The sequence below is a fragment of the Bombina bombina genome, chromosome 4 (genome assembly GCF_027579735.1).
Source record: "Bombina bombina isolate aBomBom1 chromosome 4, aBomBom1.pri, whole genome shotgun sequence".
Lineage (NCBI taxonomy): Eukaryota > Metazoa > Chordata > Amphibia > Anura > Bombinatoridae > Bombina > Bombina bombina.
This window is the reverse complement of record NC_069502.1, coordinates 455,663,859-455,683,162: the sequence shown is the minus strand read 5'-3', so window position 1 is coordinate 455,683,162 and position 19,304 is coordinate 455,663,859. Positions and strand designations below refer to the sequence as shown.

Sequence of the window (19,304 nt, the reverse complement as noted above, 5' to 3'; positions counted from 1 at the left end):
TTTTGTGGTTTGGGGATCTTTGCCTCCCTCTAGTGGTCAGGAAAGGTAATTCTCAGGAGTAATAGATCATGTTCTCTCACCACCATGAAAGAAATTAATTAATCTTGTAAGCATAACGTTTTTTAAGTGCTCTGTGGTTCCCGAGATGCAGGGTCACTAGTCTTAAAATAGCATACTCTAGCAAGTTAGAGCATTATTTTTTTATTTTATTTTTTTATATAATGGCTTGAAGTATAGTGAAATTTTCCTGAGCCTTAAAACAAATCTACAGTGATTGGTTAGCTTACAGCACAAGCTCATCTACATATGTCCCTAATTCACCACAGCAAAAGGAACTTTATAAATTGTGCTAAAGTGTTTGAATCTAAAATATTTATTTTGCAAAGCAGTATTTAATTGTTGATGCATGTTGTAAGTTTAATTTCCCTTAAAGGTACATGAAACCCAAAATTATTCTTTCATGGTTCAGGATAACTTTCCAATGTACTTCTATTATTTAATTTGCTGAGTTCTCTTGGTATCCTTTGTTGAAAAGAATACCTAGGCAGGCTTAGGAGGCGCAGTAAACTACCGGGAGGTAGCTGTTGATTGGTGGCTGCACATATATGTCTCTTGTCATTGTCTTACCTGATGTGTTCAGTTATCTTTGGGTAGTGCATTAATGATCCCGCAACAAAGCCTACCAAGAGATCAAAGCAAATTTTAAAGTCCGTGTACATCGGAAAGTTGTTTAAAATTGTGTGCTCTATCTGGATCATGAAAGAAAACTTTTGGGTTTCTTGTCCCTTCAATTCCCAGAAAATTTATTTTGAGAAAGTTACCCTTTCATTCTGTTCTCAGAATGCAAAAGGGGCTTGAAACCAGTGTTCCCTCTAAGCTCATATTTTGTGAGTAGCCCAGCAGTTAAACAGTTAATACGGAAACTATACCTTGCTATCTGCATTGTGCAGTGTTTGCTAACTGCAGGGTGTTTCCCTAATTAACTGTTTCACTGCTGGGCCACTCACAAAATGCCTCTTTTTATTGGCACACTCGATGTGTTTAAAGGGATATGAAACACAAAAATGTTTTTTTTTCCAGATAGAGCATACAATTTTTAAAAAGTTTTTAAAAAAGTACTTTTGTTATCAAATTTGCTTTGTTCCCATGATATTCTGTGTTGAAGAGATACCTAGGTAGGCAACTGGAGCACTACATGGCAGGAAATAGTGCTGCCATCTAGTGCTCTTTTAAATGGAAAACATTCTTGCAAAACTGCTGCCATATAGTGCTCCAGAAATGGGCCGGCTCCTAAGCTTCTCTCCCTGCTTTTCAACAAAAGATACCAAGAAAACAAAGAAAATTGATAATAGAAATAAATGTCAACGTTGTTTAAAATCGCATGCTCTATCTGAATCATGGAAGAAAAATTTTGGGTTTCATATCCCTATAACTAGTTCCCAGTAGTGCATTACTGCTCCTTCAACAAAGGATACTAAAGAGAATCAAGCAAATTTGATAATAGAAGTAAATTGGAAAGCAGTTTAAACTCTCTGTTCTTAAGCACCTTTAAACATTCTGAGGACAGAATGAAGGGTTAACTTTCTCAAAATAATTTTTTTGTGAAGCCCATTTATGAGACACTGCTTTATGTGATCATAATAATGTGTTTAAATTTAAAAAGCCTTTACCTGTTTATGTGTGTGTATGTATGTGTGTGTATGTATGTATGTATGTGTGTATATATATATATATATATATATATATATATATATATATATATATTTGTGTGTAAATATAAACTATATCCTAATTTGGGTATGCTTGAACTAACTCCTACATGTTGGACAGTGGATTATATAGGGGGTTTTGTGGAACTAAAAACTACTCCAAGCAGGAACACGGCACATGTCATGAATATGACTATATAATTTGAGTGTGAAGTAATTTATTTGTTGGCAAGTATAAATCTTATGAACAGTCTTATGCACATCTATTTAAGATGTTTGAAATTTATGACAACCACTATAAAGGTTAGTTTAATAGTTTTGTCTGTTTTATGGCTTCTCATCCATTTTTTTTTCTTTATTGTAAGAAGTGTTCATTTTTATTTTTTTAGAACATTGAGCTGCGGTTAAAGGTATCCTTACCCAATGATTTGGGAGCTGCCCTTACAGATGGAGTGGTCTTGTGTCACTTAGCAAATCATGTACGACCTAGATCAGTATCTAGTATCCATGTCCCCTCTCCAGCTGTTGTAAGTATAAAACAGAGGTTATAATGACAGCACATAATCTTAATAAAAAAAAAAGAAAACATAACATTAACTTTATCTTCACAGCCCAAGCTCACAATGGCAAAATGCAGACGGAATGTGGAGAACTTCTTGGAAGCTTGCAGAAAAATTGGTGTACCTCAGGTAAATGTTATATTCCCAAACACCTGTTCTAAGCAGCCTCTAAAACTAACTTGTTCTTAGAAGGATTTTTACTATTCTTTGTTCTACTTCCATCCCTGTCTCTTCAGTATGCATATACATAGCATAGGCATAAAACAATATATATTTCTTTCCTAAGATATGGTGAGTCCACGGAATCATCAATTACTAGTGGGAATATCTCTCCTGACCAGCAGGAGACGGCAAAGAGCACCACAGAAAAAACTGTTAAATACCACTCCCCTTACCCACAACCCCTAGTCATTCTCTTTGCCTGTAGTAGTTGCAAGGAGGTGGTAAAGTTAGGTGTCTGTAAGATTCTACAATCAAGAGTTTATTTTCAAAGCAGGACAAGATGTTCTGATCTTTGCTAAGGGTTTAGCTGTAGTCCATTTCAGTCTCTTCAGTAGAGCATTGGTGGCTTTTAAGCATTTGGGAACTTGTGGGGTATAATTCCCTCTGTGCCTCCCAATTGATTTATTGCTGCCCTTGTCATAAAGCCTGTTTCTCCAACATAGGTGTGTCCGGTCCACGGCGTCATCCTTACTTGTGGGATATTCTCTTCCCCAACAGGAAATGGCAAAGAGCCCAGCAAAGCTGGTCACATGATCCCTCCTAGGCTCCGCCTTCCCCAGTCATTCTCTTTGCCGTTGTACAGGCAACATCTCCACGGAGATGGCTTAGAGTTTTTTAGTGTTTAACTGTAGTTTTTATTATTCAATCAAGAGTTTATTTTAAAATAGTGCTGGTATGTACTATTTACTCTGAAACAGAAAAGAGATGAAGATTTCTGTTTGTAAGAGGAAAATGATTTTAGCAACCGTTACTAAAATCGATGGCTGTTTCCACACAGGACTGTTGAGAGGAATTAACTTCAGTTGGGGGAACAGTGAGCAGACTTTTGCTGCTTGAGGTATGACACATTCTAACAAGACGATGTAATGCTGGAAGCTGTCATTTTCCCTATGGGATCCGGTAAGCCATTTTTATTACAGAAAGAAAAAAAAAAGGGCTTCACAAGGGCTTTTAAGACTGTAGACATTTTCTGGGCTAAATCGATTTATATATAAGCATATTTTATACTCCATAGCCTTGAGGAATTATTTTAATCTTGGGAATTATGTAAAAATAACCGGCAGGCACTGTATTGGACACCTTATGCTCTAGGGGCTTTCCCTAATCATAGGCAGAGTCTCATTTTCGCGCCTCTATTGCGCACTTGTTTTTGAGAAGCATGACATGCAGATGCATGTGTGAGGAGCTCTGATACATAGAAAAGACTTTCTGAAGGCGTCATTTGGTATCGTATTCCCCGTTGGGCTTGGTGGGTCTCAGCAAAGCAGATACCAGGGACTGTAAAGGGGTTAAATATAAAAACGGCTCCGGTTCCGTTATTTTAAGGGTTAAAGCTTCCAAATTTGGTGTGCAATACTTTTAAGGCTTTAAGACACTGTGGTGAAATTTTGGTGAATTTTGAACAATTCCTTCATACTTTTTCACAATTGCAGTAATAAAGTGTGTTCAGTTTAAAATTTAAAGTGACAGTAACGGTTTATTTTAAAACGTTTTTTGTACTTTGTTATCAAGTTTATGCCTGTTTAACATGTCTGAACTACCAGATAGACTGTGTTCTGAATGTGGGGAAGCCAAGGTTCCTTCTCATTTAAATAGATGTGATTTATGTGACACAAAATTTAGAGAAAATGATGCCCAAGATGATTCCTCAAGTGAGGGGAGTAAGCATGGTACTGCATCATCCCCTCCTTCGTCTACACCTGTCTTGCCCACACAGGAGGCCCCTAGTACATCTAGTGCGCCAATACTCCTTACTATGCAACAATTAACGGCTGTAATGGATAATTCTATCAAAAACATTTTAGCCAAAATGCCCACTTATCTGCGAAAGCGCGACTGCTCTGTTTTAGAAAATACTGAAGAGCATGAGGACGCTGATGATATTGGTTCTGAAGTACCCCTACACCAGTCTGAGGGGGCCAGGGAGGTTTTGTCTGAGGGAGAAATTTCAGATTCAGGGAAAATTTCTCAACAAGCTGAACCTGATGTGATTACATTTAAATTTAAATTGGAACATCTCCGCGCTCTGCTTAAGGAGGTGTTATCTACTCTGGATGATTGTGAGAATTTGGTCATTCCAGAGAAACTATGTAAAATGGACAAGTTCCTAGAGGTCCCGGGGCCCCCCGAAGCTTTTCCTATACCCAAGCGGGTGGCGGACATTGTAAATAAAGAATGGGAAAGGCCCGGTATACCTTTCGTCCCTCCCCCCATATTTAAAAAATTGTTTCCTATGGTCGACCCCAGAAAGGACTTATGGCAGACAGTCCCCAAGGTCGAGGGGGCGGTTTCTACTCTAAACAAACGCACCACTATACCCATAGAGGATAGTTGTGCTTTCAAAGATCCTATGGATAAAAAATTAGAAGGTTTGCTTAAAAAGATGTTTGTTCAGCAAGGTTACCTTCTACAACCAATTTCATGCATTGTTCCTGTCACTACAGCAGCGTGTTTCTGGTTCGATGAACTAGAAAAGGCGCTCAATAATAATTCTTCTTCTTATGAGGAGATTATGGACAGAATTCATGCTCTCAAATTGGCTAATTCTTTCACCCTAGATGCCACTTTGCAATTGGCTAGGTTAGCGGCGAAAAATTCTGGTTTTGCTATTGTGGCGCGCAGAGCGCTTTGGCTAAAATCTTGGTCAGCGGATGCGTCTTCCAAGAACAAATTGCTTATCATTCCTTTCAATGGGAAAACGCTGTTTGGCCCTGACTTGAAAGAGATTATCTCTGATATCACTGGGGGCAAGGGCCACGCCCTTCCTCAGGATAGGTCTTTCAAGGCCAAAAATAAACCTAATTTTCGTCCCTTTCGCAGAAACGGACCAGCCCCAAGTGCTACGTCCTCTAAGCAAGAGGGTAATACTTCTCAAGCCAAGCCAGCCTGGAGACCAATGCAAGGCTGGAACAAAGGAAAGCAGGCCAAGAAACCTGCCACTGCTACCAAGACAGCATGAGATGTTGGCCCCCGATCCGGGACCGGATCTGGTGGGGGGCAGACTCTCTCTCTTCGCTCAGGCTTGGGCAAGAGATGTTCTGGATCCTTGGGCACTAGAAATAGTCTCCCAAGGTTATCTTCTGGAATTCAAGGGGCTTCCCCCAAGGGGGAGGTTCCACAGGTCTCAATTGTCTTCAGACCACATAAAAAAACAGGCATTCTTACATTGTGTAGAAGACCTGTTAAAAATGGGAGTGATTCATCCTGTTCCATTAGGAGAACAAGGGATGGGGTTCTACTCCAATCTGTTCGTAGTTCCCAAAAAAGAGGGAACATTCAGACCAATCTTAGATCTCAAGATCCTAAACAAGTTTCTCAAGGTTCCATCGTTCAAAATGGAAACCATTCGAACAATTCTTCCTTCCATCCAGGAAGGTCAATTCATGACCACGGTGGATATAAAGGATGCATATCTACATATTCCTATCCACAAGGAACATCATCGGTTCCTAAGGTTCGCATTCCTGGACAAGCATTACCAGTTTGTGGCACTTCCGTTCGGATTAGCCACTGCTCCAAGAATTTTCACAAAGGTACTAGGGTCCCTTCTAGCGGTGCTAAGACCAAGGGGCATTGCAGTAGTACCTTACTTGGACGACATTCTGATTCAAGCGTCGTCCCTTCCTCAAGCAAAGGCTCACACGGACATTGTCCTGGCCTTTCTCAGATCTCACGGGTGGAAAGTGAACGTAGAAAAAAGTTCTCTATCTCCGTCAACAAGGGTTCCCTTCTTGGGAACAATAATAGACTCCTTAGAAATGAGGATTTTTCTGACAGAGGCCAGAAAATCAAAACTTCTAAACTCTTGTCAAATACTTCATTCTGTTCCTCTTCCTTCCATAGCGCAGTGCATGGAAGTAATAGGTTTGATGGTAGCGGCAATGGACATAGTTCCTTTTGCGCGAATTCATCTAAGACCATTACAACTGTGCATGCTCAGTCAGTGGAATGGGGACTATACAGACTTGTCTCCGACGATACAAGTAGATCAGAGGACCAGAGATTCACTCCGTTGGTGGCTGTCCCTGGACAACCTGTCACAGGGGATGAGCTTCCGCAGACCAGAGTGGGTCATTGTCACGACCGACGCCAGTCTGGTGGGCTGGGGCGCGGTCTGGGGACCCCTGAAAGCTCAGGGTCTTTGGTCTCGGGAAGAATCTCTTCTCCCGATAAATATTCTGGAACTGAGAGCGATATTCAATGCTCTCAAGGCTTGGCCTCAGCTAGCAAAGGCCAAGTTCATACGGTTTCAATCAGACAACATGACGACTGTTGCGTACATCAACCATCAGGGGGGAACATGGAGTTCCCTGGCGATGGAAGAAGTGACCAAAATCATTCAATGGGCGGAGACTCACTCCTGCCACTTGTCTGCAATCCACATCCCAGGAGTGGAAAATTGGGAAGCGGATTTTCTGAGTCGTCAGACATTTCATCCGGGGGAGTGGGAACTCCATCCGGAAATCTTTGCCCAAATTACTCAATTGTGGGGCATTCCAGACATGGATCTGATGGCCTCTCGTCAGAACTGCAAGGTTCCTTGCTACGGGTCCAGATCCAGGGATCCCAAGGCGACTCTAGTAGATGCACTAGTAGCACCTTGGACCTTCAAACTAGCTTATGTATTCCCGCCGTTTCCTCTCATCCCCAGGCTGGTAGCCAGGATCAATCAGGAGAGGGCATCGGTGATCTTGATAGCTCCTGCGTGGCCACGCAGGACTTGGTATGCAGACCTGGTGAATATGTCATCGGCTCCACCATGGAAGCTACCTTTGAGACGAGACCTTCTTGTTCAAGGTCCGTTCGAACATCCGAATCTGGTCTCACTCCAACTGACTGCTTGGAGATTGAACGCTTGATCTTATCAAAGCGAGGGTTCTCAGATTCTGTCATTGATACTCTTGTTCAGGCCAGAAAGCCTGTAACTAGAAAAATTTACCACAAAATATGGAAAAAATATATCTGTTGGTGTGAATCTAAAGGATTCCCTTGGGACAAGGTAAAAATTCCTAAGATTCTATCCTTTCTTCAAGAAGGTTTGGAGAAAGGATTATCTGCAAGTTCCTTGAAGGGACAGATTTCTGCCTTGTCTGTGTTACTTCACAAAAAGCTGGCAGCTGTGCCAGATGTTCAAGCCTTTGTTCAGGCTCTGGTTAGACTCAAGCCTGTTTACAAACCTTTGACTCCTCCTTGGAGTCTCAATTTAGTTCTTTCAGTTCTTCAGGGGGTTCCGTTTGAACCCTTACATTCCGTTGATATTAAGTTATTATCTTGGAAAGTTTTGTTTTTGGTTGCAATTTCTTCTGCTAGAAGAGTTTCAGAATTATCTGCTCTGCAGTGTTCTCCTCCTTATCTGGTGTTCCATGCAGATAAGGTAGTTTTACGTACTAAACCTGGTTTTCTTCCGAAAGTTGTTTCTAACAAAAACATTAACCAGGAGATAGTCGTGCCTTCTTTGTGTCCGAATCCAGTTTCAAAGAAGGAACGTTTGTTGCACAATTTGGATGTTGTTCGTGCTCTAAAATTCTATTTAGATGCTACAAAGGATTTTAGACAAACATCTTCCTTGTTTGTTGTTTATTCTGGTTAAAGGAGAGGTCAAAAAGCAACTTCTACCTCTCTCTCTTTTTGGATTAAAAGCATCATCAGATTGGCTTACGAGACTGCCGGACGGCAGCCTCCTGAAAGAATCACAGCTCATTCCACTAGGGCTGTGGCTTCCACATGGGCATTCAAGAACGAGGCTTCTGTTGATCAGATATGTAAGGCAGCGACTTGGTCTTCACTGCACACTTTTACTAAATTTTACAAATTTGATACTTTTGCTTCTTCTGAGGCTATTTTTGGGAGAAAGGTTTTGCAAGCCGTGGTGCCTTCCATCTAGGTGACCTGATTTGCTCCCTCCCTTCATCCGTGTCCTAAAGCTTTGGTATTGGTTCCCACAAGTAAGGATGACGCCGTGGACCGGACACACCTATGTTGGAGAAAACAGAATTTATGTTTACCTGATAAATTACTTTCTCCAACGGTGTGTCCGGTCCACGGCCCGCCCTGGTTTTTTTAATCAGGTCTGATCATTTATTTTCTTTAACTACAGTCACCACGGTATCATATGGTTTCTCCTATGCAAATATTCCTCCTTTACGTCGGTCGAATGACTGGGGAAGGCGGAGCCTAGGAGGAATCATGTGACCAGCTTTGCTGGGCTCTTTGCCATTTCCTGTTGGGGAAGAGAATATCCCACAAGTAAGGATGACGCCGTGGACCAGACACACCGTTGGAGAAAGTAATTTATCAGGTAAACATAAATTCTGTTTTTTACGTTGGCACAGTCTTTTTATTTTTCACAGGTCCATAGGAGGAGGGTGCCTCTTAAACTTTGTGAGCTGCCTGCTGCAGGGCAGTTACTTTTATGGTAAGTGCTATATTATATTAGATTCTAATATTTGCACTTAAACGGTTAATTCAGTTTTTCTGATGAGGGGCTATATTACAGGGCATTGACAAGGTTCTAGCTCCTGATATTTTTATTACTTTGTATGCGATTTTCAGTTTAATGGGTTTTTTTGCAACATTTTTTTCCCTGGGTAAGGTTATGAGTGTCTGGGTGTGTTGTGATGTTTTGGTGGGCGGAGCCTGCTGAGGAAAGTTTTGGCGCACTTTTTCAAACCAGGAAGTGTTTGTTTTATTTTAGTGCAGCTCTGGGCTGTGTACAAGTGGCTGTTTCTTTGCTGCAGTCTGGTTTCAGTCCGGAGTGTTACTATGTTTTCTCCGTTTGATCAGCAGGTTCAGGTAGGCACTTCAGCAATCTGGCTGAGGTGTAGAGGTGCCCATGTTTATTTTACTTTACTTTTATAAAGTTTAAGTTTATTGTTATAAATGTCTGGGTTAACGTTACTTTTTTAAAGGGATAGTAATGTTTTTTAGGCTTCTTTTTTTCTTTTGTATAAATGTATTATTTGTAATTTATTTTTTGTGTTTTGATTTACTAAGTGGCCCTGCAAAATGTTATTTGTATTCTGTTGGGGGCTAATGTGGAACCTCCTATTTCTTTCTGTTCCTCATGTATTGATGGAACATTGCATTACAAAGATAAAAGTTTTGAATCTCTATTTCTTTCATGTAATTAGCAAGAGTCCATGAGCTAGTGACGTATGGGATATACATTCCTACCAGGAGGGGCAAAGTTTCCCAAACCTCAAAATGCCTATAAATACACCCCTCACCACACCCACAAATCAATTTTACAAACTTTGCCTCCTATGGAGGTGGTGAAGTAAGTTTGTGCTAGATTCTACGTTGATATGCGCTCCGCAGCAGGTTGGAGCCCGGGTTTTCCTCTCAGCGTGCAGTGAATGTCAGAGGGATGTGAGGAGAGTATTGCCTATTTGAATTCAATTATCTCCTTCTACGGGGTCTATTTCATAGGTTCTCTGTTATCGGTCGTAGAGATTCATCTCTTACCTCCCTTTTCAGATCGACGATATACTCTTATATATACCATTACCTCTACTGATTCTCGTTTCAGTACTGGTTTGGCTTTCTACTACATGTAGATGAGTGTCCTGGGGTAAGTCTTATTTTCTGTGACACTCTAAGCTATGGTTGGGCACTTTTGTATAAAGTTATAAATATATGTATTCAAACATTTATTTGCCTTGACTCAGGATGTTCAACGTTCCTTATTTCAGACAGTCAGTTTCATATTTGAGATAATGCATTTGAATAAATCAATTTTTTTCTTACCTTAAAATTTGACTTTTTTTCCCTGTGGGCTGTTAGGCTCGCGGGGGCTGAAAATGCTTCATTTTATTGCGTCATTCTTGGCGCGGACTTTTTTGGCGCAAAAAGTTTTTTCTATTTCCGGCGTCATACGTGTCGCCGGAAGTTGCGTCATTTTTGACGGTTTTTTTGCGCCAAAAGTGTCGGCGTTCCGGATGTGGTGTCATTTTTGGCGCCAAATAATGTGGGCGTCTTTTTTGGCGCTAAAAAATATGGGCGTCACTTTTGTCTCCACATTATTTAAGTCTCATTATGTATTGCTTCTGGTTGCTAGAAGCTTGTTCACTGGCATTTTTTCCCATTCCTGAAACTGTCATTTAAGGAATTTGATCAATTTTGCTTTATATGTTGTTTTTTCTATTACATATTGCAAGATGTCCCAGATTGACACTGAGTCAGAAGATACTTCTGGAAAAACGCTGCCTGGTGCTGGATCTACCAAAGTTAAGTGTATCTGTTGTAAACTTGTGGTATCTGTTCCTCCAGCTGTTGTTTGTAATGAATGTCATGACAAACTTGTTAATGCAGATAATATTTCCTTTAGTAATGTTACATTACCTGTTGTGGTTCCATCAACATCTAATACTCAGAGTGTTCCTGTTAACATAAGAGATTTTGTTTCTAAATCTATTAAGAAGGCTATGTCTGTTATTCCCCCTTCTAGTAAACGTAAAAAGTCTTTTAAAACTTCTCATTTTTCAGATGAATTTTTAAATGAACATCATCATTCTGATTCTGATGGTGGTTCCTCTGGTTCAGAGGATTCTGTCTCAGAGGTTGATGCTGATAAATCTTCATATTTATTCAAAATGGAATTTAATCGTTCTTTACTTAAAGAGGTCTTAATTGCATTAGAAATAGAGGATTCTGGTCCTCTTGATACTAAATCTAAACGTTTAAATAAGGTTTTTAAATCTCCTGTAGTTATTTCAGAAGTTTTTCCTGTCCCTGATGCTATTTCTGAAGTAATCTCCAGGGAATGGAATAATTTGGGTAATTCATTTACTCCTTCTAAACGTTTTAAGCAATTATATCCTGTGCCGTCTGACTGATTAGAATTTTGGGACAAAATCCCTAAGGTTGATGGGGCTGTCTCTACTCTTGCTAAACGTACTACTATTCCTACGGCAGATAGTACTTCCTTTAAGCATCCTTTAGATAGGAAGATTGAATCCTTTCTAAGAAAAGCTTACTTATGTTCAGGTAATCTTCTTAGACCTGCTATATCTTTAGCGGATGTGGCTGCAGCTTCAACTTTTTGGTTACAAGCTTTAGCGCAACAAGTAACAGATCATAACTCTCATAGCATTGTTAATCTTCTTCAACATGCTAATAACTTTATTTGTGATGCCATCTTTGATATCATTAGGGTTGATGTCAGGTATATGTCTCTAGCTATTTTAGCTAGAAGAGCTTTATGGCTTAAAACTTGGAATGCTGATATGTCTTCTAAGTCAACTTTGCTTTCCCTTTCTTTCCAGGGTAATAAATTATTTGGTTCTCAGTTGGATTCTATTATCTCAACTGTTACTGGAGGGAAAGGAACTTTTTTACCACAGGATAAAAAATCTAAAGGTAAATTTAGGTCTAGTAATCGTTTTCGTTCCTTTCGTCACAATAAGGAACAAAAGCCTGATCCTTCGCCCTCAGGAGCGGTATCAGTTTGGAAACCATCTCCAGTCTGGAATAAGTCCAAGCCTTTTAGAAAACCAAAACCAGCTCCCAAGTCCACATGAAGGTGCGGCCCTCATTCCAGCCCAGCTGGTAGGGGGCAGATTACGTTTTTTCAAACAAATTTGGATCAATTCAATTCACATTGTTTCAGAAGGGTACAGAATTGACTTCAAGATAAGGCCTCCTGCAAAGAGATTTTTTCTTTCCCGTGTCCCAGTAAATCCAGCAAAGGCTCAAGCATTTCTGAAATGTGTTTCAGATCTAGAGTTGGCTGGAGTAATTATGCCAGTTCCAGTTCTGGAACAGGGGCTGGGGTTTTATTCAAATCTCTTCATTGTACCAAAGAAGGAGAATTCCTTCAGACCAGTTCTGGATCTAAAAATATTGAATCGTTATGTAAGGATACCAACATTCAAAATGGTAACTATAAGGACTATTCTGCCTTTTGTTCAGCAAGGGCATTATATGTCCACAATAGATTTACAGGATGCATATCTGCATATTCCGATTCATCCAGATCACTATCAGTTTCTGAGATTCTCTTTCCTAGACAAGCATTACCGGTTTGTGGCTCTGCCGTTTGGCCTAGCAACAGCTCCAAGGATTTTTACAAAGGTTCTCGGTGCCCTTCTGTCTGTAATCAGAGAACAGGGTATTGTGGTATTTCCTTATTTGGACGATATCTTGGTACTTGCTCAGTCTTCACATTTAGCAGAATCTCATACGAATCGACTTGTGTGGTTTCTTCAAGATCATGGTTGGAGGATCAATTTACCGAAAAGTTCATTGATTCCTCAAACAAGGGTTACCTTTTTAGGTTTCCAGATAGATTCAGTGTCCATGACTCTGTCTCTGACAGACAAGAGACGTCTAAAATTGATCTCAGCTTGTCGAAACCTTCAATCACAATCATTCCCTTCGGTAGCCTTATGCATGGAAATTCTAGGTCTTATGACTGCTGCATCGGATGCGATCCCCTTTGCTCGTTTTCACATGCGACCTCTTCAGCTCTGTTTGCTGAACCAATGGTGCAGGGATTACACAAAGATATCTCAATTAATATCTTTAAAACCAATTGTACGACACTCTCTGACGTGGTGGACAGATCACCATCGTTTAGTTCAGGGGGCTTCTTTTGTTCTTCCGACCTGGACTGTAATTTCAACAGATGCAAGTCTGACAGGTTGGGGAGCTGTTTGGGGGTCTCTGACAGCACAAGGGGTTTGGGAATCTCAGGAGGTGAGATTACCAATCAATATTTTGGAACTCCGTGCAATTTTCAGAGCTCTTCAGTCTTGGCCTCTTCTAAAGAGAGAATCGTTTATTTGTTTTCAGACAGACAATGTCACAACTGTGGCATACATCAATCATCAAGGAGGGACTCACAGTCCTCTGGCCATGAAAGAAGTATCTCGAATTCTGGTATGGGCGGAATCCAGCTCCTGTCTAGTTTCTGCGGTTCATATCCCAGGTATAGACTTATATTTCTTGGTGTCTTTCTCATCATTTTTCCTGGCATTCTTTTAGAATTCCGAGAATTTTACAGTTTCTTCAGGATGGTTTGGATAAAGGTTTGTCTGCAAGTTCCTTGAAAGGACAAAGCTCTGCTCTTTCTGTTCTTTTTCACAGAAAGATTGCTAATCTTCCTGATATTCATTGTTTTGTACAAGCTTTGGTTCGTATAAAACCTGTCATTAAGTCAATTTCTCCTCCTTGGAGTTTGAATTTGGTTCTGGGGGCTCTTCAAGCTCCTCCGTTTGAACCTATGCATTCATTGGACATTAAATTACTTTCTTGGAAAGTTTTGTTCCTTTTGGCCATCTCTTCTGCCAGAAGAGTTTCTGAATTATCTGCTCTTTCTTGTGAGTCTCCTTTTCTGATTTTTCATCAGGATAAGGCGGTGTTGCGAACTTCTTTTGAATTTTTACCTAAAGTTGTGAATTCCAACAACATTAGTAGAGAAATTGTGGTTCCTTCATTATGTCCTAATCCTAAGAATTCTAAGGAGAAATCGTTGCATTCTTTGGATGTTGTTAGAGCTTTGAAATATTATGTTGAAGCTACTAAGAATTTCCGAAAGACTTCTAGTCTATTTGTTATCTTTTCCGGTTCTAGGAAAGGTCAGAAGGCCTCTGCCATTTCTTTGGCATCTTGTTTGAAATCTTCAATTCATCATGCTTATGTCGAGTCGGGTAAAACTCCGCCTCAAAGGATTACAGCTCATTCTACTAGGTCAGTTTCTACTTCCTGGGCGTTTAGGAATGAAGCTTCGGTTGATCAGATTTGCAAAGCAGCAACTTGGTCTTCTTTGCATACTTTTACTAAATTCTACCATTTTGATGTGTTTTCTTCTTCTGAAGCAGTTTTTGGTAGAAAAGTACTTCAGGCAGCTGTTTCAGTTTGATTCTTCTGCTTATAATTTCAGTTTTTTTCATTATAAGATTTAAACTTTAGTTTGGGTGTGGATTATTTTCAGCGGGATTGGCTGTCTTTATTTTATCCCTCCCTCTCTAGTGACTCTTGCGTGGAAGATCCACATCTTGGGTAGTCATTATCCCATACGTCACTAGCTCATGGACTCTTGCTAATTACATGAAAGAAAACATAATTTATGTAAGAACTTACCTGATAAATTCATTTCTTTCATATTAGCAAGAGTCCATGAGGCCCACCCTTTTTGTGGTGGTTATGATTTTTTTTGTATAAAGCACAATTATTCCAATTCCTTATTTTTTATGCTTTCACACTTTTTTCTTATCACCCCACTTCTTGGCTATGCGTTAAACTGATTTGTGGGTGTGGTGAGGGGTGTATTTATAGGCATTTTGAGGTTTGGGAAACTTTGCCCCTCCTGGTAGGAATGTATATCCCATACATCACTAGCTCATGGACTCTTGCTAATATGAAAGAAATGAATTTATCAGGTAAGTTATTACATAAATTATGTTTTTTTTTCTAGGGAAGATGCTGTTCAAGTGCAACCTTGTTCTCAGGCATCCCTACCCTTGTCTGCCTGCATGTTATACCCTGTGCTTCCTCTCATGCTCCAGCTGGAGTTTTCTTTGTAGTATATGGCTTCTCATATATCTTCTGCAGTTTCTGAAGCGTTATCTGCTTTCCCTATGTTGCAGGGGAAGTGTAAGAGTAAATTTAAAAATTTGGAGACCCCTATTTCAGGGATTATTTTTTTCTAATGTCTCTTCTCAGAAGTCTGAGGAAGAGGATTCTTCTTTATTGTCTGAGGGTGAGATCTCTGACTCTAAATATATTTCCTTCTTCTGATGCTGAAGTTGTGTCATTCTTTGTTACTTTAGGAGGTTTTGTCTACTTTGGATGATTCTGATTCTATGGTTGTAATGACTCCTAAGAAATCTAGCAAGCTTATTCCTTCCGCAGTGGAGGCATTCTATGTCCCTGATCGTGCTTCAGAGATTGTTGCACGGGAGTGGGAGAAGCCTGGGATTCCTTTTTCCCCTTCTCCAATAAAATAAAAATAAAAAAATTGTTTTCTATTGCTTAAAGAGTCTTGGTAGACAGTGCCTAAGGTTGAGGGTGCTATTTCTACTTTGGATAAGAGGTCTACCATTCCAATTGAGGATAGTTGTTCTTTAGGATCTTACGGATAAGAAGCTTGAAGCTTTTTTTTTTTTTTTAAGAGGATGTATGTTCATCAGGGGTTGCAATGGCTGCCTGCGGTGTGTATTGCTACTGTCACTAGCGCAGCAGCTTATTGGTTTGATGTGTTGTCTGATTCTATTCGGTCAGACACTCCTCTTGAGGAGATTCAGGATAGGATTAAGACACTTAAATTGACTAATTCCTTTATTTCCGATGCTTCTCTTTAAGTTATCAGTTTGGCAAAGATTTCTAGCTTTGCTGTTTTAGCTTGCAGAGTTTTATGGGTAAATTCCTGGTCTGCGGATGTTTCTTCTAAACTAAGCTTTTGTCTTTTCCTTACAAGGGTAAGACCTTGTTTGGACCAGGTCTGGTTGAGATTATTTCTGATATTACGGTGAGGTAAGGGTCATTTTTTCCTCAGGATAAGACATATACAAAAGCGTCAAAGTAATTTTTTTTCGGAACTTCTCAGCTAAACCTTCCCTTTCCTCTTCCAAGCAGGAGCATTCTAAGTTTTCCTGGAAGTCCAATCATTCCTGGAATAAGGGGAAGCAATTTATAAAGCCTGTTACTGACTCAAAGTCAGCATGAAGGGTCTTCCCCCGATCCGGGAGTGGATCTTGTGGGTGGCAGATTTTCTTTTTCGCTCAGGTTTGGGATGTTCCGGATCCCTGGGTGGTGAACATCATATCCCAGGGTTACAAGCTAGAGTTCAGGACTTATCCCAGGGGCAGGTTTCTTCTATCCAGGTTATCTATAAACCAGATAAAGAGAGAGGCGTTCTTGTGTTGTGTCCAGGATCTTTCCGATATGGGAGTAATAGTTCCTGTTCCTTTTCAGGAGCAGGGTCTGGGTTTTTATTCCAATCTGTTAGTAGTTCCAAAAAGAGAGGGAACATTCCGTCCTATTCTAGATTTCAAGAGCGTGAACAAGTTTCTCAGAGTACCGTCTTTCAAGATGGAGACTGTTCGTTCCATTCTTCCTTTAGTTCAGGAGGTTCAGTTCATGACCACAGTGGATTTAAAGGATGCGTATTTGCATTTTCCTATCCACAAGGATTATCACAAGTTTTTAAGATTTGCGTTTCTAGACAAACATTTTCAGTTTGTGGCCTTTCCATTTGGTCTTGCTACGGCTCCCAGGATTTTTTCGAAGATTCTGGGAGCATTTTTGGCTGTTCTTTGGTTACAGGGTGTTGCAGTGGTGCCTTATCTGGACGATTTTTCTGGTTCAGGCGCCATGTCTTTTCTGCGCTCCCATGGTTGGAAGGTGAATTTAGGAAAAAGTTCCTTGATTCTGGCTACAGGGTGGGACTGCTCTATACTTCACAATATCAAAACTCAGGAAATGGCTAATGGGAGGAGTTTCAAACGGAACGGTAGGGAAAAATCAAAGCCCAATATTATTTAAATTATTATTTTCCAAAAAATATGCTTAAAAATACAATACTGCAAAATTAACTCTGTAACTTTACCTTCACTTTAAGGAGAGCTTTAAGGCTTAAATCCGGGTGAGCTGGCATGGTTTCTAAGAATAGGCTATCAGTCCCTTTTGAAGGGAAGATGCTTTTTTGATCAGAATTGAATTCTATTATGAAAACCTGTTTCTATGGGAAACAGGAAAAGAAATCTAAGGGAAGCACAAACAAATCATTTTTGTTCCTTTCGTCTAGAGATATTTAATGTGTTCAAGACGGAGGATAGGGGAGTGATCCAACCTGTTCCAATATCTCAACAGAGTCAGGGTTTCTACTCCAACCTCTTCATTGTCCCAAAGAAGGAAGAATCTTATTGTCCTATTCTAGACTTAAAAACTTTGAACAAATTTGTTCCGGTACACTCTTTGAAAATAGAAATGATCCATAACATTTTACCTCTAATTCAGGAGGGTCAATTTATGACAACTATAGATTTAAAGGATAATATCTGCATATTCTAATTCACAAGGATCATTTCCAGTTTAAAGGGACAGTCAACACCAGAATTTTTGTTGTTTAAAAAGATAGATAATCCCTTTATTACCCATTCCCCAGTTTTGCAAAACCAAGACTGTTATATTAATACACTTTTTACTTCTGTGACTAACTTGTATCTAAGTATCTTCCGACCGCCCCTAATCACATGACTTTTAGTTATTATCTAAGGACTTGCATTTTAGCCAATTAGTGCAGTGTCTGCCACTAGCCACGACCGTGATAACAATGCTATCTATATGGCCTACATGAGCTTGCTCTCCCCTGCTGTGAAAAGTAAATAAAATAGAGGCGGCCTTCAAGGGCTTAGAAATTATCATATGTGCCTTCCTAGGTTTGCTTTCAACTAGAATACAAAGAGAACAAAGCAAAATTGTTGATAAAAGTAAATTGGAAAGTTGTTTAAAATTACATGCCCTATTTGAAAAATGAGTTTTTTTTGGACTTGAACTGTCCCTTTAAGGTTTGCTTTTCTCAACAAGCATTACCAATTTGTGGCCCTCCCCTCCGGAGCTCTCTTAGCAGTTATTAGAGCTTAATGAATCTCTGTTGCTTCTTATTTGGACAATATCTTGGTCCAAGCTCCATCTCTTTCTCTGGCTACTGCTCATACCCATAGGATGGTATCTTTTCTTCAGGAACATGGATGGGAAATAAATGATCCCAAAAGTTCGTTATCACCAACCACAAGGGTGGTCTTTCTGAGGGTGATAATTCAAATGCACTTATTTCTCACTGAACTTCGCAGAACCATACTTCAGACTGCCTGTCTTTCCCTACAGATGGCTCATTCTCCATCTGTAGCACAATGTATCAAAGTAGTGATTCTTATGGTAGCAGCGTCAGACACAGTACATTTTGCTCGCCTTATCTTCGTCCTCTCCAATTGTGCCTGCTTCAACAGTGGTCAAAGAATTGTCTCCATCTGGACCAGCATATAGAACTCAGTTCTTCAGTCAAACAATCTCTCTCATGGTAGAGTGAAAGTCCCTATTTGACCTTTGGAGCTTCTTTTCTTCAGCATACCTGGACTGTAGTCACTACGGATGCACGTCTAAGGAGTTGGTGTGCTGTCTCGAAGGGCGCAGAGAGTATGGTCCCCTCTGGAGGCGAGGTTCCTTATCAACATCCTAGATCTTCATGCGATTCTTTGGCTCTTCAATCTTGGCCCCTTCTCAAACAGTAAAAATTAATTTGATTCCAGTCAGAAAATGGCACTGCCGTGGCATGCATTATTCATCATGGAGGGACTCAAAGTCCCTTAGGTATGCTTGAGGTATCTTACATTCTGTCTTAGGGTGCAGTGGTTTACTCTGTCTATCAGCCATTCACATTCTAGGAGTGAGCAATTGGAAGACAGATTACCTAAGCCGTCAGTCCGTCCATCCAGGAGAATGGTCTTTTCATCAGTATGTGTTCGATCAATTAGTCCTGAAGTGGTGTCTTCCAGAAATAGTTCTAATGGGGTCCAAATTGAGCTGCAAACTACCGGTTTGGTGAAGTGACCCCAGGGCTCACATGATAGATTCTCTAGTTTTCCCTTGGAACTTTTGTCTGGCCTATTTCCTCCATTTGTTCTTCTTCCAAGAGTCATTGCAAGAATTAAACAGGAATTGGCTTCTGTAATTCTCATAGCTCCGGCGTGGCCCCATAGAACTTGGTATGCAGACCTAACACATATGTCATCTCTTCCTCCATGGGCTCTACCCCTAAGGAAAGATCTGTTGTCTCAAGGACAATTGTATCATCCAGATCTCAAATCTCTGA

General features: G+C 40.2%; 1 protein-coding gene across 1 annotated transcript in view; it reads left to right on the top strand.

The window, feature by feature from the left end:
* Positions 1–19,304, top strand: part of LRCH3 (leucine rich repeats and calponin homology domain containing 3) — a gene marked incomplete in the record, with an annotated part of 799,481 nt that overhangs the window by 751,931 nt on the left and 28,246 nt on the right. Inside the window, 2 exon segments of the mRNA XM_053711931.1 lie at positions 2,099–2,236; positions 2,321–2,398. Of these exon segments, the coding sequence (XP_053567906.1) occupies positions 2,099–2,236; positions 2,321–2,398 (216 nt within the window).